The sequence below is a fragment of the Neocloeon triangulifer genome, unplaced genomic scaffold (genome assembly GCF_031216515.1).
Source record: "Neocloeon triangulifer isolate White Clay Creek 2 clone unplaced genomic scaffold, ASM3121651v1 ptg000012l, whole genome shotgun sequence".
In the NCBI taxonomy this organism is placed as follows: Eukaryota; Metazoa; Arthropoda; class Insecta; order Ephemeroptera; family Baetidae; genus Neocloeon; species Neocloeon triangulifer.
This window is the reverse complement of record NW_026775554.1, coordinates 14,405,601-14,430,722: the sequence shown is the minus strand read 5'-3', so window position 1 is coordinate 14,430,722 and position 25,122 is coordinate 14,405,601. Positions and strand designations below refer to the sequence as shown.

Genomic DNA, 25,122 nt, shown 5'->3' with positions numbered 1-25,122 from the left:
GACACTTGGAAATTTGTAATAAAATTTTTATTCAAAATTAAATATAAATTAATAATTAATGCAGCAATTTTATCATTTTGCTCCCTATTAAATTCATCTGTTGATTAAAATAAACTAAAATAAGCCCTTCATCATTTAAAATTATATAATTTTGATTTCATAGAAACGTTTGAAGGGATGAAGGTTATTTGGGTTTTCCTACGTTTATGGAAAAACTACATCCAAATGCCACTTTCCACTGTGTATTTTTTGGTCTAGAGGGTCAGTCAAAAGCCCTCGGCACTAATGGTAAGCTGCTGTATAAATAAAACATGCTTTTGGGGCAAAATCCAACTCCTACTCACGGGCCAGAGTGTATGGCAAATTCCAGCGCGGATTGCTTTCGATTGACGTCAAAACTTACATGAAATGAAAAAATAAACACACAGAGGGAAAAATTGTGTACGCGTGCATTACTGCTCGGAAAAGCACGTCGCCTACTCACTTTTATCCAGGCCGCGGAGTTTGCCAAAAAGCCGACGCGCCTTTGGCGCTGCCGGTTATTAATTCAGACGCTAATTCTCGGACGGCTTTCGCAACCAGGTGAGTTGGTCCATTTCAAGACACCGCAAGATACGGAACGGAGGCTGCATGCAAAGGCGTAGGTTATTTTCTCATTACTTGCGAATTCTACCCTCGGGCCTCATATTTCAGTTTCCTCTTGGAAGAGAGAGAGAGAGGAGGGTGTGTATTTTCAGACGGTTTTCGCGATGACGTGCGACGGCTTGCGTATGTTTGCATTCTGCAAACACACATCACTTAAAATTATGCTTTACTGTCTGGTGCGTAATTTTACCAGCATCATCGATACGCGCGCTCACTGATCTAGACGGCTTGGTGCTTTTTTGATCAAAATTTATGGCATGTTTGCGTTCCTGTGGTTTTTAATATTAACGTCGTTCACTATAGGTTTGCTCAATGCTACACATTTGTTTATTTTAGCCTGATACATGCTGAAAGTGGTGTTAAATTTTACTAGCAACAGACAAGATTGAAGATTTTTATTAATTTAAATTTACTTCATTAACTTTAACTACTTCATCATTAATTTTCTTTATTAAAAAGCTAAAATTACTTATTAAAATTAATTCAGTGTGGTTCATATTTTTTTAAATATTTATGTTATATTTAAATTTTGCTACTTTTCTTACGTATTATAATTTTAATAGCCCTATTTTTTAAATAGAAAAATTTCAATAATTTTTTTAGTTTTTTTATTTTTGCAAAATATTATTTTGATGTTAAATAATCTTTCAACCTTCATTATCAATCTTGAGCTGTATTTGGTCTATATCGGTAATGATTTAGAGCAAGAAACATTCACTTAATTGAAAAATGAATTTTGATTTTGAAACATGGTGGTGAAATAATAAAATATCTAAATCGATTTCGACTCCATTTCCAAAAATAAGCATACAGCCGCCATTAAAAAGCCATTGAATATTTCAGTCCGCGTTCGCTCGGGGCCAGGATATTTGCATGTGTCGACAAAGTGATGCCTCTTCTCTGGTATTGCGTTTGTGCTTTTTGTCCGTCCGCAGATTTATTCACAGCGAAATGGCACGTGCGCGCTCCAAACAAATGGTCACCGCCGGCATAAAAGCATTGCGGTGAGTAAATAAATGCGTGCGACTCCAAAAACTACTGAATATAAATAATCAGGTATTTCGATCGGACACAAAGCGAGAGAGAAAGAGAGTCACATGGTCGCGGGCATGATTCGTTCGGCTTTTCGTCCGACTCGCGACGGCCAGTTCGGGCTCGGATACACCGCGCCATCGCTATTATTAGCCATCCGGGGAGAGCCCCGACGAAGTTAGAACGCGGCCGCATCTCTCCTCGAGCCGTTTCTCTCTATCGCGAGGCGGCCAGTAATAATAGCGCCGATTCAACCAACTTGCAGAATCACAGGCGCCGTTATCGAGCAAATTAAATCGGCTTTGAGGAGAAAATTCAGTTAGCAATTTAACAGCACACTACATTAAACTTTGGTATTTAATCCACCATTAATTGAATAAATATCGAAGCTCGCTTTCAGAAAGAGGGGGGTCCACCCTTATACTTGGCCAAGTTTGTTGGCGAATTTCGACAAGAACTAGTGCCAAGTGGGTGGAGGACGCATTAAAAGTGCTGCCCGCTCATTACCATTTCAAGAGAGGAAGGAAGTCGTTTCGCTGGCGACGCAGATAATGAAAATTTTCTTTTACTGCTGCGGTGGCAGTTCAGTTCGTTGCTCTCGGCCGGTGAGTGTTTTGAGCGTTGGTGCGCCACGGGTTTGAACACAACATTCGCCAAATGAGCAAAGTGCCAACTTTGATTTTTTTTCTCCGTTTCCACCATGAACGCAAGTCCACTTTGAGCAAACACGAGGTTGAAGAACTTCCAATAATATGAGCTTAAAATCCTTCTTAAAACCAAAGTGGGTTTTTTTAGAAATAGTTGGTTGCGAAAAGTTTTGAAAAAAATCACTGTCAATCAAAGTATCGAATATGTTTTTAAAGAGAAAGTGCGATTCCAGATTGTAGCACAAAATTTTAGACATTGACCAAATTACGATTCATCCAATCCGTTTTGTAGAAATAAAAATTTTTAAAATTTAGCTAGAAAAGGAATTGGTTTGGAATTTCAAAAAATATTATGCGCTCGTCAAAACTTTGCTTTGTAATATTATTTTTCTACAATTTTTTTACTAAATCTTTTTTCCGTGATTCTCTAAGGAGCAGCTTAAATAAATTTTTTTCGATTCAAAAAAATTGGTTCGATGCAATTTGGAGCTTAGCCTATCACGTCGAATTCCGCGTTGCCTGTGTATTATGTATCAAACAGAAAAGAAAATCCTCTCAATTCGGGTCTTTCCAGCTTGATGCATAACGAAAAAATTCCCTTTGTCGTAACGCACACGCTTTAAGAAAAAAGAGAAATATGTGCGCGGCCCAAAATTGATTTTCCTCTGTCTCACTTTCTTTTCCGCGCCGGTTGTTCCTCAAAAGAAACTCACCTCGGCGCCGTTCTGCATAGCCGGCTGCTGAGATAAAATAAATGAAAGAACGCGCATGTATACATAAATTTGAATTACAAGTCTCTCGACATAAAGAGCTTTGTGCGCGTGGAAGCTGTATATCTAAAATTCCATTTAGCCGTGCAGCAGAAAGGGTTGTAAAAATGAGCAAAAATGAAATCCTCTTTCTCTTCTCCAGCAAAGGGCGCACAGTAGAGAGAGGGAGGCGAGGGCGCACGTGTTGCAACAATAGCCTCAATTTATCATTTTCGACGTACTATTTTAATGTTTGCGAGGGCGCGTTAAATTCGGCGCACACAAAATCTGCTTTTTTTTTATTCAGCGACGCTCTGTCGTCATAAAATATTTATCACTCAAGAGTTTAAGTGCGTGCAGTTTGATAAACTTTATATACGCTTCCCCTCCTTGGGTACATACCTGATGGATAATATTGCCACCGACGAGTAAAAAAATGAGCCTGCCGGTGATAAATGTGTGCCGAGTGCGCACTTGGATATTTCTGCAGAAATGTGACGTGTGCCGCGCTCACATACCATGACACTTCCGGCAGTTGGATTACAGTGCTGCAATAATTTTAAACGTTTATTAAAATAAATAAAGAACCAAATAGCATACAAAATAATTTCTAATCTTTTCACAAACAACCAAGCTTTTTATTACTTTTATGATTTAATCAGGATAAATAAATAAAAATTGTGGTTTAATAAATTTATATAATATTTCATTCTTTTTCTAGCAATGCAAAATTCAGTAATTCCATATTTGTTCATAATTTACTTATTTTAGTTGTAAATTGAATAGCATTTATATTTGAAATATTATTATTATTATTATTATTGTTTGAAAATGAATAAATTTACTCCGAAGTAACCTGTTTATGCATTAGCATCTTATAGGATTGGGTTCAGAATGAGAATACGTTATTATTTTTTTCTTTCATTTAAAAGAGAAAAGAAATATAATGAATAAATTTCAATAGCGAACATTAAACATAATTTATTATTCCTTTTGTTGTTGAAATATGTATAAACTTTTCAAAGGCTTGCACTTTATATTTTCAAGAAAAAACAGCCTGTTTGAAATCCACCACCCAAGCTGAAACGGCAACGTAATGTCTGCGAGCTCGCAGTAAAAGCCCGTTTCAGTCAGGCAAAATAAAAAGCGCGCAGGACAACAAGCAAGAAATTGCCAGAGACGGATCCGCGAGCGTGGAAATTTTTTATTCATTTCATCTCGAGCGAGCCTGCGGGAGATTTCTGCGAGACGTGCACATAGCGGCGATTTTGTTTTTGTGAATAATGCAAACGGCGGAAAAAAGAAGGAAGGGCGAGACCGCAAATAGAAGCTTATCATCTTTCTGGAAAATGCTACACGTGGCGCGCATCTAATTTTTTTGGGATTGTTGGTTAGAAGCAAACAACCCTCGAGGTGTTATTTTTTTGGTTGGATTATAAAATTGCTAATAAATCAGTGACGTGTTTGCTCACCCTGGTTGGCCGGACGCGGCGTGTGTTTGCCATTTAATTACAAACAACGCTTTGTTGGCCGCGAGTATACAATCTGCTGCGCGACCATTGTAAATTATGCGGCTCAGCCCCGTAATTATATTTAGATAAAGAGCGGCTGGACATCGATGGGCGCGAACGCTGCCACCGCTGCTTTAATAAGATGTTAATTTCACTAATGCTGCACCACACAGTAAAAACTCCTTTTTTTATTAGCTTGGATTTTTTAAATATTGCACAATCGCCTCGCATAAAGTGCTAAAACACTTGAATATATACTGAACATTTTGTACCATAATTCAGAATTAGAGACGGAAAAAGTAATAACGCAAATGTACTCGAAAAGCGGGTGTTTTAAATGCAAAATAATCCGGCAGATTTATCCTCGGAAATGAAATAATAACCAAAATTTACATGACAACGTGTTTTATCTGCGCACGTGTTTCGTCCTGGTTAAAAAGCTGTTGTTTGTCGTCGGGGAAATGGGGACATTTTGATCGCCACCATTTGTCATATCTCTTGTTGGGTAAAAAAAATAAACTCCGGCGTTGACAAAAGAGAATTTTCAACACGGTGGATGTGAGCAACACAAAAAAGAGAGTAAATACGGTGGAGCTCTTAATTTCAAAAGAGAGAATTCAATAGAACTTGGAATTTGTTAATAAATTTATCAAACCAACAAATATTTGACAGCTTTCAAACACCAAAAAATAATCACAATAGACCACACAAACGCAAAATACAATTAGTGGAAGCGAGTATATTTCTAGTTTTTCAACTAAAAATAAACATTATGTAGAGCATCATTATTTACTTTTAGCCAAAATTTATTAAAGGATCTAAGTGCAAAAACGTTAGGATTCTCATTCTTTTTTTTTATTACTTTTGTTTATTTGTACGTATAGTTACAAATAAATTGTATTAACTTTATTTTTGGAAACAATTTATTGGAAGAAAGGAATTTTTGGACAAAACGGCATCACCACTAGCAAGAATTTTTCTAAACTTCCTGGATAAAAAGACCCCATCCGCCGCTGTGAGCCTCGGTTGACAAATTGGTCAAATTTATTTACTTTCTAGTGAGAAATGAACAATTAAATTGCTTGAAAAATTAAATTTTAATTGAATTAATTAAAAAGAAATTATTTTGACAAAAACGTTGCTTTCTTTTAGTGATTAAATTTTTGGAATTATTTTAATGTAGGTTATACATATTTTGACTCACTTATTTCACGGTTAGAAAACTGCTTGTAAGCAAAAGGAATCAGAATGGCAATTAATCAGTCTTTATTGAAATCGCTCTACATTTTTACTGAAAATTAACTGCGTATTATTTCCGCATAAACCATCCATTTATTACTCGCAACAACGGGATTGCATTCCGAAATCATTTCAATTAAGGGTAAAACTTTACCTATGCAGAGTAATCCAATTACACGAGCAAAACATAACAGGGAGAGAGCAGAGCAAATGCAGCCGAGTGATAACAAACCCGGTAAACATGCATTACAAGTGGATTTCGCCACACGCAATTACTCTGCACATACCCTGATTAAACATTCCATTCGAATTTGCAACTAGCGCAGGTACAGCGGCGTGCTGCACGCCAAGATAAATTAAGTGCAGATTAATTCAGAGCTCATTATTTGTGTTTCAGAGAAAGCTGAACGAGGATGGAGCAGTTCGAGCAGCTGCTGACTTGTGCCATCTGCCTTGACCGATATCGGATCCCCAAGCTGCTGCCATGCCAGCACTCGTTCTGCATGGAGCCGTGCATGGACGGCCTGGTCGACTACGTCAGGAGACAGGTCAGTAAAAGATAAACATTCCGAAAATAAAACCACTCGAAAGCCACACCGGTCAGCCGCTCATTCAATTATGCAAAGTGGCCTGAGCAAAATTTTCTCGGCCATTAATTAAACAGCAGCAGTGAATCAGCCAGCTGGTTAATCACCGTTTGTTTTTACCGCTGTGGTAATTCAAATGGACGGACGTGATCGCGAAAAAAGGCCGCGCACATGATTTTACCCGTTTTATGCAGAATAGAGATTAGCACTCGGGAGCTCATTACGCCGCTACCGTTATCGATTCGGTATTAAAATCATAAAATGTCAATAACTCCGTCCTAATAGATCAGAGCTGCTGGTACGGCCACGCCATTGTGCCCATAAAATTGCCCTGCACATACGGTACAAGCCTTAATATCGGACGCTCGCGCTAAATGATTCCATTACTGAAATGATTATGTACATAATTGACTTTTCTCCCCTGTTTATATGTACATTATGAAGGAAAATTGATTTGCCTCTTATAAAAAAAGAAAATGTCAAAAGATCTAATTAACTTTTTCACATCATAAAATAAAAAAAAAGGAAGTGAAATAAAGTTCAAATGTTTAATATCTTTGGTTAATGAGAATGGATAATAATTTAATTCATTTGATAAATTTACATTTGATCTCTCTATAAAATATTTTACTATTTATTTTGTGCAGTGATCAGTGATATTTTCCAATTTTCCTATTTTAATAAAGTACGTCTAAAATCCATATTTTATTGTAAATGTAATGCCTTATTTAATATAAATCTAAAGAATAAGATGTTTATCAACAAATTTTTTTCACAAGACTATTCATAATTAAGATAAAAAATAATTGCAACATGCAGATTTTACTAATTTCATTCTACCAAGAATAAAATCAACTCCTTTGATAACGCCATATGCAACCTGCCGGAGTCGCCTGTCGGGCACGTTGCCTATCTCCATCTAACAAATTGGATGCACGTATGCAAGCTATTAATTCACTTTGATGCAAAGCAAGGATTAACCTAATAAACGGCCGCAAATGATATTTACATGCAGACGTCACCTCGCGAGCACCGCAAATAATCCGCCTGCTCAGAAACTGAATTCGAGATGAGGAAGCAGAGAGCGCATAAATATAGACGAGGGATATTTGCTCCGACGCCCTTATCCAGCGCCCGTTCTATTTAGGCTAGTTACAAGCGTGTTAACACTTTGGCCGCCTTCCAGCAGCATCCCCTCCGTTCAAAGCAACTCCAATTCAATGCGATATAAATTATAACTGTCGGCCAGGCCGAATTCCTTTTGTATTGTCCAGCCGGTGGCTACATTTGCTTTAACACATGTTTAGGATCGCCATAAATCAGATTGACTGATTTTCCATTTGGTTGCAGGTGAAGTGTCCAGAATGCCGCGCCGAGCACCGCATTCCCTACCAGGGCGTGCAGGGCTTCCCGACCAACGTCACCCTGCAGAGGTTCCTCGAATTGCACATCGAGATCACGGGCGAGCTGCCCGACCCGAACAGCAACCAGATCATGGAGCGGTGCAACGTGTGCTCGGAAAAGGCGTACTGCTCGCTCTGCACGCACTGCGAGAAGAAAATCTGCGCCGACTGCAAGGAGGCGCACATGGACATCTTGCGCCGCGAGATTTCGCGAATTAACAACCAAGTATGAATCGCCAGGGGGCCGTAATTAGGCGCGGCCCTGCATTAACGCGCGGGCTTTGTGTTTTATGACGCTGCACTCTGCGCTGTCACCAGGCTTTAAATATTTAATTGCAGGCAACTTTCTTAAGTTTGCGCCGCTGTAATTTTGTTTACCCAGCGCTAAACAAAGAACAAAGTGGAAAAGTCAGCCATGCTGTGCTAAATTTGCAAGAACGGCATAAATTATAAACACCAGCTGGGGCGCGAAGTTATTTAAATTTTTACACTCTCAAAAAATGTCAATTTTTTTAAAATTATATTCGCCAAAAAGGGTAACTTTGTCCCATAAATGTTTGTGCAGTATGGCAATGCAAACAAATTTTTTAAATCACATTATAATAAAATTCATATATTTGACCAAAATTTAGTTTTTAGAATGAATTTTTAAATAGAGACAAATTTATTACATGATTTCATTTATAACTTTTCAATTAGATGCATGGATTTTTTAAATATGTAATTATTTTATTTATTGACAATTTAAATCTTACTTTCATATTTCTCTGCCCAATAGTATAATTATTACTTCATTATAAATTTAAATTATGTAATAATTTCTAACTGGGTTTAACTGAATTTTTAGCCTTACATTTATTTTGGTTTTTAAACATTTATTAACCATAGAACTCAACTCTCAACTATAACTTCTTTTTTTAAATTCCATTTTAATTTTTAAAACATAAGAAATGTTTGCACCAAACTGATTTTTGTTTTAATTTTTCAGATTCGCCGCGGTCTGCCCAGAGTACAAGACGCCATCGGCATTGTGGAGAAGAACGCTCAAGGCTTAGCCCTGAACTGCGCGTCAGTCGAGGGAGAAATCGACGAGATCCACAGACGCCTGACCAAGGCACTAAAAGATCGCACCGACTACTTGAAAAACGAGATAGACCGTTATCTGACGACGGAGGCGCGCAACTTGACCACGCTTAAAAGCCAGCTGGAGCAAGAGCTGTCCAATATCCAGGCAAACTGCGAGCTCGCCGATAAGCACATGACGGAAAGTGTTGAGTGGGACGACTGCGAGCTGATGGACACCAAAGATATTTTCCTTAAGACTGTCGATTTCATTCGCAATTTCGAATACGAGCAGAGCGACTACACGCGCCGCGCCAGGTTCATCATGTCGCACGACCCCAACACTCTGGTGGTCAACGTGGGCAACTACGGCGAGCTGGCCATCAACATGCCCCAGCCCTTTGGCGTGATGGGCTCCGGAACCAACACAAGCGCCAGCACTGGCAGCCTGCAGCCTCCGTCCGGTCCAGGGCTGATGAGGAGCAAGAGCGACCACCGACTTGCCAGTCAGTTCAGGCAACAGGAGGAGCAGTACTATTCAAGGGGAGGTGGCACCGACCCTGACGATGCCCTGAATGGACGGAAGTTCGGCGAGCGACCTCAGGGTGGCAACAACAGGTACGGCCGAAGGGACGATTTTGACGAAGACTCGGAGAGCCGAAGACCGTCCCGCTACAGGTCGCGCTTCACCAGACACCTGGACAACCCGGATGACGAAACCGAGACGTCCGGTCGGTCTGTGCGTTTCTGTGAGGAGTCTCCGTCCCAAACGCACATTCCGCGGAAAGAGCGCGAAAGGGTGTTGGACACCGAGGACGTGTCCAAGGGCCCTCTCAGTGGCATCACGCGTCTGTACGACTCGCCCAGGGTCATGAAACGCCTCCAAGAGACTGAACAGAAGGACAAGAAGTCCAAGGAGCCCAAACCGGTCACCCCTGTCGTGCCGGCCGTTGGCGCAAAACCACCGGTGGCGGGGCAGCCCGCGAAGAAGACGTCGCGGCAGGTCAGCGAGGAGGACGAGATCGCCAAGATCAAGAAACAGAACAAGGCTGAAGCTTCTACTACATCCGCCGGAGCAGCTGCGGTTCCCGAGACACGCACCACCTCTGTGGACAGAGCGCCAGAAGAGCCAGCGAGGAGATCTAGCGAGGTGCGTGACGATTCTGAGTAAAACAGTATAAAATCCGTAAATATAAAAAGCAGTTAGTTTAATCGTTAACAATGTTTGTGAAGATGCGTCTCTTATATATAAATATTGTCCCTTGTCCAAAACAAACATTTAAAAACCACACACAAGTAAATTAATTTATATAAAAACAACACACCACCAAGTTTGTTTGAGCAGTCTGTGTGCAAGATCAGGTGTTGCAGGTGACGGCGTCCAGCGACGCAGAGGAGTCTGAGGAAGAGGAGGAGACGACGAGCCCTGTGAAAGCCGAGACGGCGGCCACGACGAACAACGCGTCCGACGACGAGTCCGAGTCGGAAAGCGACCGACCTTCCACCACGGCAGCATCCAGCACACCCGCCGCCCCGGCCGCGACGGAAAAGCCCAAATTCCAAAGCAGATTCCTGAATACCACTCGGTCCTCGACTCCCGCTGCGCCCGAGCCGAAAAAAGAAAGCTCTGAGTCCGAGTCTGAGGAGGAAAGTGAGTCCGAGGAAGAGTCCGAGGACGAAACTGCCTCCACGGCGCAGGCCAAGGGATCGAGCATTAACTCGCTGCTGGCGAGAAGTGCTCAGGCCAGAGAGTCTGCTTCGACGCGAACCCCAGCCGCGAACGACAGTTCGTACATGGGGGGTAGGCGTGCGTACAATGCTGGACGCGAAGAGCAAGCCAACAAGTACGGCCGCAAGCAAGAGGACGAGACGCCGTCGTCGCGGTACGGCACCTCCGGCTACACGAGCAGATTCCTGAACCGCAGCAAGAGCACCGCGGCCATCTCGCCAGAGGACGAGGACAGCTCTTCGACGGCCTCCAGGAAGTACTCGACCGAGGACAAGTACGGAACAGGGCGATCCAGGTATGAGCAGGTTGTTGAGTTTGAAAATAAGTCTGGGGGTTTCGTGAGCAGCTTGAAGCAAATTTTCAAATTCGTAGTGCGCGCGTACATGCTTTACAAAATTTTTGTTGCCATCATTGACACACTGTAGCTGCGTGAGATTGAGCATTATTCATTTGGCTGTGTTTTAATGTGGTTCATATTATTTGATCACACATTTTTCGCCCCCTATCGCCATGTCATCGTTTCCCCTTCACCCATCTTCCATTATTCCTAGGGTTGGGCAAACCGACTGACAGACTGTTTTTTCTTTAATATTAATGAATTGCTTATAATTAGATCAATTTGCTCAAAAAGGCCTAATTTAACTATTTATTGATTTCATAAATATTTTACGGATTATTAATTCCACGATAATTTTGAAATTAGATATTATTTTATTTTATTAATTTGAATTCCCTCATCTATTAAAATATGAATAGTTATTTATTATTCTTCATTTTGCGCATGATTTATATTTAATTAAATAAATGTTTTGATGAAAAAATTTAAAAAAAAAAACGATAAAAAATTATATTATATTAGGAACTTAAAATAATTTAAGACAAAGAAAAAAACATAAATAAAAAAATTACTGCTTTTGCGCGCAATTTTCCCATTTGCATTTTTGTCATGTAAAAATTTTCCGAACTGCATAAAACTAGATTTTACAGAAGAAATAAAATACTTAATAACTTCTCACTGGGTGGCATGAAAGATAAACTTTTTTTTTACTAAAAAATTTTTGAGTAAATTCAAAAGCTTTTTAATCATTATAAGTTGTGTAAAATAATTTTATGCCAGCAATACAGTAACTCAATTTGCTGTTAATTGCGCTGGAAATGCTCATTTAATATAGAAAAATTTCAAATCCTCTTTATGATGTAACCACCCATTAACACAAGGATATCGTTTTTCGTCAAAATGTCAGTTGGGCAATTTGACACTTGAGAAAATTGACAAATTAAATGGGAAATTTCTTCAATGACGAAGATACAAATGGTAAAATTGCACGCACGAGCAGCAAAATTAGAAAATAAATTTACATGATTTTTAAATTAAATTTGTTCTTAAAAATTGGTCGTATGTATTGAAGACTGACTATTTACGGACTTTTCTATACCTTGCTAACATTTCGTCAAGACTTTATTCACTCCATGAAACGAATTTCACGAATTTGGCGCCTGTCTTTCCTTCAACCATATACGCTTGATTTTAATTTTTATTGGGCTTTATAAATGATGAAAATTTTCCAAACTTGTTGGGTACAAAATTGGCTGTGTATATGTCTGGCAGGTATGGAACGTCGGGTGTAGGCTCAAATTCGACGAGCGCCCTCGGCGGCACCTCCGAACTGTCCCGCAGCAGGTCGACGCACGCACTCAAGTCGAGGGAGAACTCGCCGGAGCGGTCGGGCGCCGCGGGTGGCGCGACCAACGGCGAAAAGGACGGCGCGGCCCTGAGCTCGTGGGCCCGGTACCTCAAGAACAAGTACGGCAACCGGGCCAAGGAAAAAGAAGGCGGCGGCGGCACGGCTGCTGGATCGGGTGCCGGCGCCTCGTCAGTCGGAAGCACGGCCGGCTCGGCGGCGTCGCGGCGCCTCTCGCTCGGCCTGCCCCTGCGTAACGCCAGCCTAGATCAAACTTCAGACGACGACCAAAAAAACACGCCTACCTCCCCCACTTCTCCTACAGTGGCAGCCGGTTTCGCAAATATCCCTAGAAACCAGTACCTGCAGAAGAGACGGCAACAATTTAAGATCGGAAGTCGGGGGAGCGAGCCTGGATGTTTCACTTGGCCGCGCGGGATTGCCGTCGGTCCGGACAACACGATTGTCGTGGCCGACTCGAGCAACCACAGAGTCCAATTGTTTGACTCAAACGGAATCTTCGTCAAGGAGTTCGGCGCCTACGGAAGCGCCGAGGGCGAGTTTGACTGCCTGGCCGGCGTTGCGGTCAACAGGATAGGGCAGTTCATCATCGCCGACCGCTACAACCACCGCATTCAGGTGCTCGACCCGTCCGGACGCTTCCTCAGGGCGTTCGGCAGCCAGGGCACCACCGACGGAAGATTCAACTACCCCTGGGGCGTGACCACCGACGCCCTCGGGTTCATCTACGTCTGTGACAAAGAGAATCACAGAGTTCAAGTATGTTTGCGCCACTCTATTTTAAATAATTTGCATTTTAATCTCGATATGTATCAATTTAAATGCGTCGGCAGGTTTTTCAATCAGACGGCACTTTTGTCGGCAAGTTCGGTAGCCCCGGGAACAAGCCCGGCCAGCTGGAGCACCCGCACTACATCGCCGTTAGCAATACTAACCGCGTCATAGTGTCCGATTCGAATAATCATCGTATCCAAATATTTGACGTCAACGGAAGGGTCTTGTCAACATTCGGCACCGAAGGCTCCGAGGAGGGCCAGTTCAAGTTCCCGAGGTAAGCGGCGGACAAACAGCCGCAGCGATTTACTTTTTATATCATTTTATAATTTCTATTGCAGCTTCGTGTGTGCGTTGTGGCCTTTGTATAAAAAAGTGGCACACGTGCTTTATCTCTCTATGCTCTTATTAACACTTCATCCTCATTTAAATGTCAATAAAAAAAAACTTTTCATCATACGCGCGCATTGCAAACTCAGCTCGCAAACGAGACCCCCCGCCGTGCAAACTCCACGTTTGTGATATTTTTTTTTAGAGTGATTTCTCGCTTTAAAGTATACACAATTAAAAAATGGTGCTCGATTAATTATTGCAGAAGAGGCGCAGCATCAGAAAGTCCATCACTAAAACCAAGTTCACCTCTTTCCCCAACATCGTCATGCCTAACTGAGCCCAAATTTTCGAGTGCTGCTGCCCACGTTAGTAGGGTCTCTGCGCCACTTCCGCCGATTCCGTCGTCCCCAATATCGACGGAGGTAAGCGGCACCTGCCACTGCCGATTCCTCAAATGGGCAACAGGCTGCTGCGCTCCCCCCAATTTCATGTCGTTCGTTGCACGCTTATTTTTATAAGTCAATTTTATAAATGGAAAAAAAATCCAAAATTCCACGTTCAAAACTTTGGAGAAAATACTTCATGATTTGTGAATTTCAAAAGTATTTTGTTAAAAAATAAAATCAACTAATCTCTCATTTTGCATCTCTCTAATTATGCTTATTAATTTTGCAGTATTTTCTCTTTCAAAAATATAACCGCATTAATCGTTTAACTCACGTTTAATTTGTAATCAGTTTTATTCAATTTATTATTACATGTCCCTTTAATTTCTCGTATTGGAATTAACACTAACAAGCTCAGTTGCAGATTACACCACTTGCATAATAACTATTAACAAAGTGAATCGTTCGTTAATTTCAAATAACGAAGCCAAACATAGAGTTGTATAGTTCATGCGCTAATTGGCTAACAAACTAGCACCGCACTTGTCAAATTATTCACGTTGCAAAATTCAAATCAGTGCACGTCCGTAAACTGCACAATTGCCTGCCACTCTTCTCAAAACCGTATATTATAGCAGCTTCAACTAATCATAAATTTCCGGTATTTTACTCTGAATAAACGGCTCCCCCGTCACGCTTCGAACGATTTTTTCACGTTAATCATTGTGTTATGGAACTAGTTCGGGAAATCACTGCAAATTGGTGCTGAGCGTGCCTACAAATTGGGAAAAGTTATTTTCCAAACGAATTGGAGCGAGTGAAGGACAAAAATTGCCTTTCCAGGGCGGGCGACAGCTGCAAATAATGACAATCATTATAGGTTTTTCATCACTTGCTGCTGCTGAGAGCGAACAAAAACCACCCAGACACATAGTGCCGGCCACCATTTAAAACGAATTAATGTCACTATGTATCGGTCTGGCGTAGAAAATCGGAAAATCTAGTTTGACTTGAGTGGCACAGCACGCGATTTCCACGGAGTCGATAAATTTTTACAGCCTGCTGATCGGTTTGCATCAGTTTTGTTTTCCCTCGAGTACTTGGAAATTTTCCTGTCAATCACTGCAATCACGCAACGCGCAGTCACAAAGAAATTGGGTCAAACCGCTGTTTTTTAACTGGAAAATTAACTCGCGCGTCGGAGCAGGGGTGGAATTCGGCGCACTTTTTTTTTTGGATTTTCCGCAGTCATTTGAGAGGCCAAACACGTTCCGCATTATGCGTTTTACGCACAGACACTCGTCGCAAAGCACGTCCTTCAAAATTAAACCCGAAAGTGCGGCGTTGAAATAATACAAATCAGGACGCCCCTGACATGCCCTTTCGTGCTCTAAGTACACGTCTTCTTTTTCACCGCAGACTTTTGCTCTCTTTTTCATTTTGCACAGCGTATATAAAAAAACAAATATCTCTTTTACTTTCCCTCTTCCTACTTTGCACTTTGCCGGAAAAAAAATGGAAATTTTATTATCATTTATGATGAAAAGTTTTTACAAAGTCCCTCTCCTAATGCGAAAAACCCCAGCTAATGACCCCGTTCCAACCCACACGCGGCGTGTAATGGCACCCCCAGTGTTCTTCTTCCTCTCCCGGTTTTTTACTTGTTGGCCGCAAAAAAAAATATAAAATGTGGTAATGGAAAAAGAGATCAATTTTAATATGAAATTCTGCAGAGGAGTGGCGGTGGACGACCAGGGCTACATCTGCGTCGGGGACTCGGGCAACAACCGCATTCAGATCTTCTACCCGGACGGGACGTTCCTTCGAGCGTTCGGGTGCTGGGGCTCCGGGGACGGCGAGTTCAAGGGGCTGGAGGGAGTGGCAGTGATGTCGAACGGCAACATCCTGGTGTGCGACCGAGAGAATCATCGAATCCAGGTCTTCTAAACAGGTAAATTTTAAATTAAAGCACACGTCTATGATGGATGGTGATTTATTTAGAGTTTAACGTTGAATTATTAAGATTTTTTTTAAATCTATGATTTGTTCATTTAAGAGCTAAAATATTTTACTCGGTAAAATCAACCAATTAATTAGGCTACTCAAATTTTGTCTCCATACATTAAAAAAACACCCTAAATGGTTAATTTACGAGCTAATAATTTGATATTAATTACTAACCAAGTCGTTTAAATGCAAAATAATCTATTTTGTTCAATATAACCGGAAAATTTTCCTGTCGGGGTTCACTTTTTGTTATTCATAGATAAAAAGCGTAGAGCTGAGGAAAATTTTAAAAATGGATTTTTTTAAACATGAAAATAAATAAAAAGAAACTTCCTGCACCTAAAATTATAATTAATCTTCGTCTGGAGAATGCTCATCAATTTTCCATTAAGGTGAATGAAAATCTGATTGAATTACCGTCTTGATTAATGAAATAAATCCCAAGAAGTTTGACAAAAAGTTAGCACATTGGCTTTTCCCATCAAGCAAACTTTGCTCTGCCCGGTGTGGAGGCGCAGTTTGTCGGAGGCAAATAATTCTCCGCGCTCCATAATAAATTTGAAGAGCTCAATCCGCCAGTAAAGCGCGAATGAGGAAATAAAAAAACACTTGGCCGCGGCCGGCGCCGGTTCGAGCGGCAATAATATAATGATTGCTAATCCATCAGCGTCCGTTCGGAAATAGAGGCGAATTAAATTATCTGGAAAATATTCCTCCAATATATATTCATGCACGTTTTAACGACTTGCTCCAATAAAATTTTACTGCCAGCACCCAATCGTAAAAAACGTACAACATTCCGAATTGACGACGACTTTTGCTTTCATCGGTAGTTTAACGTGCGGGGATGAATTTCATTTTATCGCACACATGCACTCTGCGGTTGAAAGTTAATTAAAAGTTAGTTCTCAAGTGGAGCCGAGAATAAACCACCAAGATGTGTTGCTCGCGGAGTATTGACGCCGACACCCCCACCAGTGTGTGTCTCTTTTTGCCGGGACAATTCGCAATTACGCCGAGTAATGAAAGCAGATAATTATGCAATAAAGGAAGCAAAATTAAAGCTCGTCGTGTTGTTAATTACCAACCGCGAGCATGCATTGCATTCAATTCAGTTAACAACCACTTTGGCTGTGCAGCACAAAATAAACTGTAATTGCATCGCGGTCGGATAGTTGTCGCGTGTGTCGACTTAATTAATGGATCCGAGTGTATATGACCGTAATAATAATGGCGAATATCGGTTGGCGCGCCGAAAGTGCAAACGTCGACACCGGTGAACGTCAACTTGGCCGCACCGTGAGGGAGCGCGTTACTTTTGCAATTTGTGTTTTGAGCTAGTTTTGAAGCGCCCTCGTGTGGCGAATTCCGCACCGGCAATGAGACGACGAAGGCCTTGTGAATTTGCATTAATTCAAGTGGAGTTTGAACGTGCAATGACAAAGTTTTAATTAGTTCTTGCGATTTTATATTTATATATGGTTTTGTCAGACGATCCGTTTTCGCTAAATAAACGAATTCCTAAAATTTCAGACGACCTCTTTAATTTTCCATAGATTAAAGAGTAATTCTCGGTTATTTGATTGATTCAAATTTAAAATTTGATCAGATTTTATTGATAATAACTCATGATTTTTTTTTTTAAATTTTGGTGCGCCATATTTAAGTATTTTAATCGACTGACAAACTGCCAATCAATGTGATATCATATTAAATTTCGATTTGGCAGAGTGATTTTTTTCTTTTACATATCATAAAAAATCGCATGCATTATAAATTAGCATAATCAATATAAAAAAATGTGCAAAAATGTTTTCCAATATTAACTTGATTTTCTGCTGGTTAGAATCAATCTTTTTGGCAACTTATGAAAATTTTATAAACAATTGGCTAAAAATCTTCATCGTTATTTGATCCTCTCTTGGAATCTGAAAATTTTTGCCACGTTTAGATCGCAGTAATTAAATTTCTGTTCAGTGGCCATGAAACGGGAAAATCTAAGGAATTCAGAGATCTTCATTATCTTAGCCGCTCTTCAAACCCATTGAACAATAATATCAGTCACGATTCTCGAAACAAAGCAGGCACAGTTCTCGGGTTCGATCAAAAACTTTTAATGAATCGGACCGAACGGCGCGCTTGTTTTTGTAGGTTAAATTTTGATCAAGGGCAAAAGTTTGCTGGGCCAAAATCAAATTAGACCAGCAAGATGCACAGTGGATTCTGGGGGCAGACAACATTGTTGTGGTGGCCGCTTGTTTCAAGTCTCGTCGCTCTCATTTCCTCCCAATTTCACCAAGAATTTTTCAATATAAACTTTCGCCGTGAAGTTCGTTGTTGTGCGGCGGCGAGAGTGGCTGGGGCGGCGCACGCCGAAATATGCAAACTCGCCAGACCATTTCTTTCCTCCGACAGCCCTCGGCACTCCCAGCTATGCTTGAAATTTTATTATTGTTCGCTCTCGCCGACTGACCGAAACTTTTTTAACGCGTCCAACACGCAACTCCTTTCAAGAAAATCCTTTAGGAAAACCCTTGGGCTTCGCACGCGGCCTAACTCCTCAGAAAACGCATTATCGAGGCTTTTGTTCTAAACTTAATTTATTCCAAGTTGAGCGATTTCTATGAAGCAAAAATTTAGCCCTGCTTTTCCGCTCGTCACAGATTTTTAATTTTCCCATCGTCTTCAGGCAGGGCGGCTCTGACTGACTTTGCATTCTGCTTGGGCTGCGCTATTTAACGAAAGCGAAACAAAGTGTTTACTCTGGAAGCAAAAAATCGCGACGTATATTCTTTTGTTTTCATCTCTTTGATTATGCATTCTCGTGCCTGGCGAACAGCAAGAGCACCGCGGCGTTATGCTCGGCGAAAAAGTTTTTCTTAACGAGCGTGCCGGAAAAACAACAGCATGAATAAACAAATTGAAACAAAGTGCTGCATGGAATTCTGGTTTCCGGGCAAAACCAGGCGCGTTGAGACGCGAAAACTTTTTTCCGCTCAGGGCAAACTCGTAATTCGTGGTGAGAAAATGTCTGTGTTTTCCACCGCAATAAGCAAACTAACAGATGATGCCCCATCTAAAGTACATGAAAAAGTAAAGGCCTTTTAATTTACCACAACTTCGCGAGCAATTCACAAATAATTAAATTTAAAAAAAAATATATATATATATATATTTTTTTTTTTTTTTTTTTTTTTTTTTTGAAATAAAAATTGTTGTTTTTTTTTTTAATTTTTAGCAAAGATTTTAGTAAATTAATAACATAATTTAATCCAATTTTTCAGCACGCAAACCAGCAAAATTAAATAATCAAAATTATGTGCAAATTTGGGACTTATTCTTCTCAGGCTTTTTGAATTACCGTCAACTTCTAATATACTCAAGACACTCAAGTTGATTTGAATTGAAAGTCAGATTTACTCTTCGACGGGTTTTGTGATTAATTTTTTAAGAAAAAAACAATATCCTACTCCTCATGTTTTGGCTTCGGGCTGCAGCCATAATTCAAATTCATGAGCTGTGAAATCATTTTGATACAAATTAGTACAAATATCAAACTTGTAAAATCTTTTTCTTTTAAATTAATAATTTTTCGAGAAAAATCATTTGAAGTTATACTTTTATACAAAATAATTTAATCACAAAATAATGCAATTGAATTCAAATCTTTTAAAAACAAATTAATTTTTATAATAATTTTGCTCAGAATGAACAGCTTTTCTTAAACAATAAACAACTCAAAAAACCTATGGAGGAAAAGCCGACTTAAAATTCAAATCACCATGAATCAACCCTCCATCGTGAAATTCTTCTACAAAATACTTTGTATTCGTTTAATTGGCCAATGTCAGGGTGGATAGTGTCGTAATCCTGTTTTTCTTTGTTCGCGCAACCTGCTGAATAATGCAAGACCTGCTTTTTGAAGGGCGGCTCTGCTCGCTGCTCAAAGGCAAGCGAGCCGTACTAATAAAAACGCACAGAGCTGCTGACTGGCTGATGGCGAATTCTAAAAAAACACGCTCGGCCTCGCCAATGTAAATATAACAGCGGAGGAAATTGGACAATAGCAGTGTGCGCGGTTTTGGCAAGGAGCCACCCCGTCGCCGCGCCGACGATGGCATTTTAGCGGTTTCTCCGCAGCATGCAAAATAAATGCTTAAAATATGGTGCCACGCTACTTAGGTGAGCACTCAAGAGAGGCGGAATTTTCCCAGCTCTTTTAGCGAAATGAGACAATGTGACAAACTGCGAGGGCTTATTTCGGCAGCGCCGCACGAAAATGGTGATGCCGCCAGAACTAAAGACCTCCAGAGCATAAAAATGAAGCAAAAAACAAAACAAAAAGATAAGACCATTTTTTCATAAAGAGGAACTTCAGTTTTTGAACTTTGTCCAAATGACCCAATTAACAAGAAAAAATCTTTGGTTCTTAGAAAATTGATGATAAAAAAATGCAACCAGCACAACTTTACTTTTAAAATTGATCATAAATCTAGTTTTAAAGTAAAAAATTTCAGAGATAGGGGATATAGATAAAAAATTTAACTTTAAACAGCTTGAAAGCTTACTATTATTATTAACTGAAATATTTCCATTTTCAAAGGATTTTTTTTAAACGGTACATTATTTTTCAATAATAAATATCTGTTGATGTATATTGGTTGCAGATTTGCAAAGGTCTCTGTCAATAAAAAGATGACAAAAATATTCATGATCTTCTAAACAGAATTAACTCCTTAGCGTTTTTCTTCTATTTATTCAATCTGGGAATATTAACAGACAAAATCTCTTGGGGCTATATCCGGTGCTTTTTAATTTCGCTAAGAAAAATAAATATACGCCGAGCGAGTAGAGTGAAAATAAATTACATTTCGCCTGTTGGCGGAGAAACAGCCTTGCTTAAATATTGACACAGTCGCCACTTTTTTATTCCCTGCTCTCATATCGGCGTGTGTTATTGCAAGGCCTGCTCGCTCATAAATCTCCAGCCCTTCATTTCTCTCTCACGAAATTATCTTGCGGCGCCTTTGAATGCACGCCGAGTCCCGAGGGGGGACAAGCCAATTTATTCGCTCTTTCTTTAGAACAGTCTCTTTGAGGCCGGATTGAGAGTACACATAGTTAATGGGAAAATCCTTGCTTGTTTACAGACCGTCACCTGGACGAGTGTTCGTGGCAGAAACGAACGGAATCGGCAGCGCACCGACGTCCTCCCTGGCCAAACGACGCGGCTTAACAATAGGTCAAAGGCTCCAGCTGGACCACGCTTTCAGATCGCAATCCAAGCACCACCACCAGACTCCCTCCCCCACAACCGAATCGTCTTCCGCCTCGTGGACCCTTTGAGATTGGAAATAAAAAAAAAATCACTTAAATTGTCCTTTGTTAGAAATTGCACAAAACATTGTAGATTGCCCAAAAGAAACCATTGCTACGTAATCCAGAGCGCTTCCACTAACGTGATTGATTTTTAAATAAAATTAAATGTTGTTTGCCGACGATTAAATATAGCAATTAACGCGCACGACTCCTGTGATCACGTGAATGTATTGGAGACGAATAATTTATATTTGTACGAACTGAACCCTGGTAACGACCTGAGCTATTTTAAATTTTAGCAAAGAGTTAGGTGCCAAAAAATATATACGTCCAACTTTCAGGCTTTTTTAAATAAAAAATAAAGTTCCTTTTGCTGATTGATTTGCATGCCTGAAAGTGAAAAGGTTGTGCTTTTTAATAAATTATTCTGACGTTTGTGTTTAAAGTTGGCCAAGTTCTAGTTTTTTAGAACATAAATTGGTTTCAAACTTTCATGAGTTAATCTAGTCGACGCGATTCATTTCACTCTTTTCCCTCCGTCCCCGTTTTACGTTCATCCAAACGTGCACAAAATTTAGCTTGTAGGGACAAAAACTTGCAAATATTTTGTCAATTTGTTTTGCAATCATTGTTTTTATTTCTTGCGATCCAAAATCCTAACTGAATGAATTCGATTGACAATGAGTGTGAGAGCTTCTGTAATTAATGAAAAACACTGCGCTCCGAAAAATAAATAAAGGCCGTCAAAATTAACCAAACTGAACTGAAATTTTACTTTCCATACTCCATACACTCAAAAAAAAAGAGAAAACTTGATGAGTTGTCAGACTTCTGCCAGCAACAAGTAATTTTCCCTTGATTTTTTGCTGACGCTCAAAGTAGTTGAAAATAAAGTAGGCGCCAGAGAAACTATCAATTATTTGATATTAGCCCCTGCGCACGTCAAGAGTATGCAGCCTGGAGTACAAACGTGCTCGCACAGTTGCCTACTTCAACGTCAGCAGCTTCACCACGCCCACATTATATAACAGCTGAGGTCCGGAAAGCAAAAAGCAGCTCCACCGAACCTTCACTTGGTAAGATAATTATTCGAGAAAGTTATAATGGATTTTATTTTTCGTCTCTGTCATCTTCTTGATTAATTACAGTAATTTATTCGCTAGAATTGTCTATCTGATTATAAATTAATTTTTTACTCCCGCAATTCTAAAGTGAATTTTTTTACCTTGGATTTTTTATCTAGCCTGTCTCTTTAATAAAAAAAAAAAAAAAAATGAATCGAACTTTGCACCATGATAGTCAGAATTTATCAGTCATTTATCTTCACTTAGTTTGATGGCCAAACTATTGTCATCTTATCATCGGCAAATTTTTAATGCAGGCCGCAGAAGTCTCAGGATGGCCGCAAAATTGAGTTCACCTATTGCAGAGGACATTGGCGGTAAATAATTTAAATTTATTGTAATTACAACATTAACAGTTATATTGCAGCCATGAGGGTGAAATACCGAGACAGGAGTGAGTTGTTTCTTGAGAAGGACTTGGTCAGCAACGAGCCGATCAGCCAATTTAAAAACTGGCTTGAGGAGGCTTGCAAAACACCAGGAATTTTAGAGCCCAATGCCATGTGCCTTGCAACTGCTTCCAAGTAATATAGATACTGATATTAGTTTCATTAAATTATTTTTAATGTTTACTTCAGGGATGGATCTCCCTCCTGTCGCTATGTTTTGCTCAAGAGTTATGGTTCAGAGGGATTTAAATTCTTTACAAATTATAGCAGTAGAAAGGCTCGCGACTTGGTATGCTAATCAATAGATTAGCTAAACAGGATTAAAAATTTGCTTTGATACACAGGCTGAAAATCCAAAAGCTGCTCTGACTTTCTACTGGGAGCCTTTGAAACGCTCTGTAAGAATTATCCAACTTTATGAATTATAAAAAAGTAAACCAAAATTTTTTAATTTCAGGTCAGAATAGAAGGATCGTGTGAAAAAGTGAGTGCTGCCGAGTCAGACAAATATTTCCACGAGAGACCGAGGGACAGCCAGCTTGGGGCTTGCACCAGTCACCAGAGCTCCGTCATCAAAGGTCGAGAGGAATTGGACGTGCGAGAGAAGGAGTTGCGAGAGAAATATGGGGAGGACAAGGAAATTGATCGACCAGAGGAATGGTGATTTGACTTTAGGATTTGTGAAGTTAAAATAATTTCATCTTTAAATTAGGGGAGGTTACTTGGTTGTCCCACACGTCGTGGAGTTCTGGCAGGGGCAGAGCAACCGAGTGCACGATCGAATTGTTTTCCGTAAAGCTGACGCTTCAGAGGCTAACGGGACGACTACTTTTGAGGGTGCTGACGGTTGGGTCTTTGAGCGTCTAGCCCCGTGATCTTAAGAGAAGGGTTGGTTTTCAAATTGAATTTTATTTTTGTATTATGCGATATTGGAATAAAGTGTAAGCATTTTTAGAAATGAGGTTACAATTTAACTTTAAAATTGCCGATTGTAATTATAACAAAAAATTAATAAATAAACAGACCTTATTCTGTCAGTCAGCTTCCTAAACTGGTGATTGCTTTTGTTATCCGCAAAATTTCCCTGTGAAGACCTAGCAAGAAGGTATTTAAGCATTAAGCCATAGAAATTTCACTGTCAAAAGCAAACTACCTTCATCACACTTCCAGACTTGCTCACTTTTTAACGTTGCCTCTTTCTCTAGAGCACTTTCAAATAGCCGTGTTCCTCCACCCACGCCAAAGTAGTATGTTTTGGCACCAAGATATCTATGGATAAATTTTTCAATAAGTAATGAGATTCTTATTAAAAATATTTTTTTAATCCACTTACATTTCCCCCGAGTCATTCAAATGATTTTTGAAGATTTTCAGCAATTTGGGGTAACACTCTTGGCTGTAGATGGTTTCAGAAGTAAATATGAAGTCGTACTTGTAGTTCTTCATAAGGTCAGCAAAAGAACTCCAATCCCCAGCAAAGTACTTGACTTTATCAGTTACGTTGTCACCGAAGAGGTTTAAGGTGACATTAGGTCTTGTGTAAAATTTCAAGACCTCTTCATTCTGCAAAATAGATAACAATGTAGATCAATAAACCAAAAAAGTCCAGATTTCTATAAATTTTAATGTATAAAAGGTAAATGTTTTGATTCATTACTTACATAGTCCTGAAAGTGGACTTCGGATGCACCTGAAAGCAGGCAATAAATCCCAATTGCTCCTGAACCGCAACCAAGGTCTAACACTTTCGAGTTTTGGAGTTTCTCTTTAAAAATCGGACGAGAAATAAAATCAAGGAGATCATCTGTACACTCCCAGATCTTCAGACCTCCTACAAAAATTAAAATTTAATTCAGATCTTTTGTTAGAAAATTTATTATCACTTAAAAAAAATTAATGAAAAACTTTCTAAAATTTGAAATGAAAAAATAAAAAAATTACCTTCGTAGAAAGCTGGGACTAAATCAGAATGCACCGAGTCAGCGGCTTTAGCACAGCTATTTTCATTTTCACTGACAAGTTTCAAAACCTCCTCCGAATTAGCAATTTCCAGCTGCACACTTCCTCTTGAGTGGAGGTACGAAGAAGGGAGCAGTGGATCCGAGTCAAAGGTCAGTTCCTTGGCAGGAAACCATTGAAGCTGTTTGTTGGCGCCTGAAAATGATAAATTATGTATTTTCACATTGCAAATATTACAAACAATTTAACCTGATGTTGAGTCGGATTTGTCAAAATTTTCCACATCATCCGTGGAAAATCCAAACGAGAAGCCTGACATGTCCACTCAAAGTGCTGCTTGTGCCAATAAAAGCAGTGCAACGCTCTCTCTTGGAAATGGAAACTCTTTTTCACTGCTTTTCCGATTTCCGATGGCAAATTAGATATCTTTTGCACACTAAAACTCGTCTTCAACTCAACGACGTGGCCGGCGTGCTAATGTTTATTTTTTGCAGCGAATGCGAATGAGGAATGAGTTTCTAAAT

At 40.0% G+C, this 25,122-nt stretch overlaps 3 protein-coding genes across 10 annotated transcripts in view; 2 read left to right on the top strand and 1 right to left on the bottom strand.

The window, feature by feature from the left end:
• The window catches only part of LOC132197181 (RING finger protein nhl-1), a 33,792-nt gene extending 11,903 nt beyond the window's left edge, over window positions 1-21,889 (top strand). For 2 of the 4 annotated variants that reach the window (XM_059620285.1, XM_059620286.1), the window contains 8 exons: window positions 6,221-6,371; window positions 7,761-8,039; window positions 8,802-10,025; window positions 10,238-10,899; window positions 12,214-13,066; window positions 13,141-13,358; window positions 15,534-15,751; window positions 20,958-21,096. In XM_059620285.1, the coding sequence (XP_059476268.1) occupies window positions 6,237-6,371; window positions 7,761-8,039; window positions 8,802-10,025; window positions 10,238-10,899; window positions 12,214-13,066; window positions 13,141-13,358; window positions 15,534-15,747 (3,585 nt within the window). In that variant the 5' untranslated portion in view covers window positions 6,221-6,236 and the 3' untranslated portion in view covers window positions 15,748-15,751; window positions 20,958-21,096. Of the gene's footprint in view, window positions 1-6,220; window positions 6,372-7,760; window positions 8,040-8,801; window positions 10,026-10,237; window positions 10,900-12,213; window positions 13,067-13,140; window positions 13,359-13,676; window positions 13,837-15,533; window positions 15,752-20,957 lie in introns of all 4 variants that reach the window. The other 2 variants (XM_059620287.1, XM_059620288.1) reach the window with 2 other exon arrangements.
• Window positions 1,226-25,098, bottom strand: LOC132197182 (histidine protein methyltransferase 1 homolog). 3 transcript variants are annotated; one of them, XM_059620292.1, is made up of 7 exons: window positions 24,848-25,098; window positions 24,581-24,793; window positions 24,301-24,470; window positions 23,973-24,202; window positions 23,793-23,908; window positions 23,665-23,733; window positions 1,226-3,621 (listed from the first exon to the last, which is right to left on the bottom strand). In XM_059620292.1, the coding sequence occupies exons 1-6, from the start codon at window positions 24,915-24,917 to the stop codon at window positions 23,678-23,680; spliced, it is 855 nt and encodes a 284-aa protein (XP_059476275.1). In that variant the 5' UTR covers window positions 24,918-25,098; the 3' UTR covers window positions 1,226-3,621; window positions 23,665-23,677. The 3 variants fall into 3 exon arrangements, with proteins under 3 accessions (XP_059476275.1, XP_059476272.1, XP_059476274.1); XM_059620291.1 differs by lacking the exon at window positions 1,226-3,621 and adding an exon at window positions 22,430-23,515; XM_059620289.1 differs by lacking the exon at window positions 1,226-3,621 and having other exon boundaries at window positions 22,428-23,733.
• LOC132197183 (pyridoxine/pyridoxamine 5'-phosphate oxidase-like) lies at window positions 22,061-23,719 on the top strand. 3 transcript variants are annotated; one of them, XM_059620293.1, is made up of 7 exons: window positions 22,061-22,202; window positions 22,458-22,567; window positions 22,618-22,774; window positions 22,829-22,928; window positions 22,984-23,037; window positions 23,097-23,299; window positions 23,352-23,717. In XM_059620293.1, the coding sequence occupies exons 2-7, from the start codon at window positions 22,462-22,464 to the stop codon at window positions 23,512-23,514; spliced, it is 783 nt and encodes a 260-aa protein (XP_059476276.1). In that variant the 5' UTR covers window positions 22,061-22,202; window positions 22,458-22,461; the 3' UTR covers window positions 23,515-23,717. The 3 variants fall into 3 exon arrangements, with proteins under 3 accessions (XP_059476276.1, XP_059476278.1, XP_059476277.1); XM_059620295.1 differs by having other exon boundaries at window positions 22,064-22,202; window positions 22,508-22,567; window positions 23,352-23,719; XM_059620294.1 differs by lacking the exon at window positions 22,061-22,202 and adding an exon at window positions 22,210-22,273 and having other exon boundaries at window positions 23,352-23,718.
• Window positions 25,099-25,122: the final 24 nt, after the last annotated feature.

Bases quoted from the DNA above. Each gene is read 5' to 3' on its own strand.
- LOC132197182 (XM_059620292.1), bottom strand. From the start codon at position 24,917: ATGTCAGGCTTCTCGTTTGGATTTTCCACGGATGATGTGGAAAATTTT. The intron at 24,794-24,847 runs GTTAAATTGTTT...TATCATTTTCAG, and splicing joins CAAATCCGACTCAACATCAG to GCGCCAACAAACAGCTTCAA. The intron at 24,471-24,580 runs GTAATTTTTTTA...TAATTTTTGTAG, and splicing joins AGTCCCAGCTTTCTACGAAG to GAGGTCTGAAGATCTGGGAG.
- LOC132197183 (XM_059620294.1), top strand. From the start codon at position 22,462: ATGGCCAAACTATTGTCATCTTATCATCGGCAAATTTTTAATGCAGGC. The intron at 22,775-22,828 runs GTAATATAGATA...TGTTTACTTCAG, and splicing joins TGCCTTGCAACTGCTTCCAA to GGATGGATCTCCCTCCTGTC. The intron at 23,300-23,351 runs GTGATTTGACTT...TCTTTAAATTAG, and splicing joins ATTGATCGACCAGAGGAATG to GGGAGGTTACTTGGTTGTCC.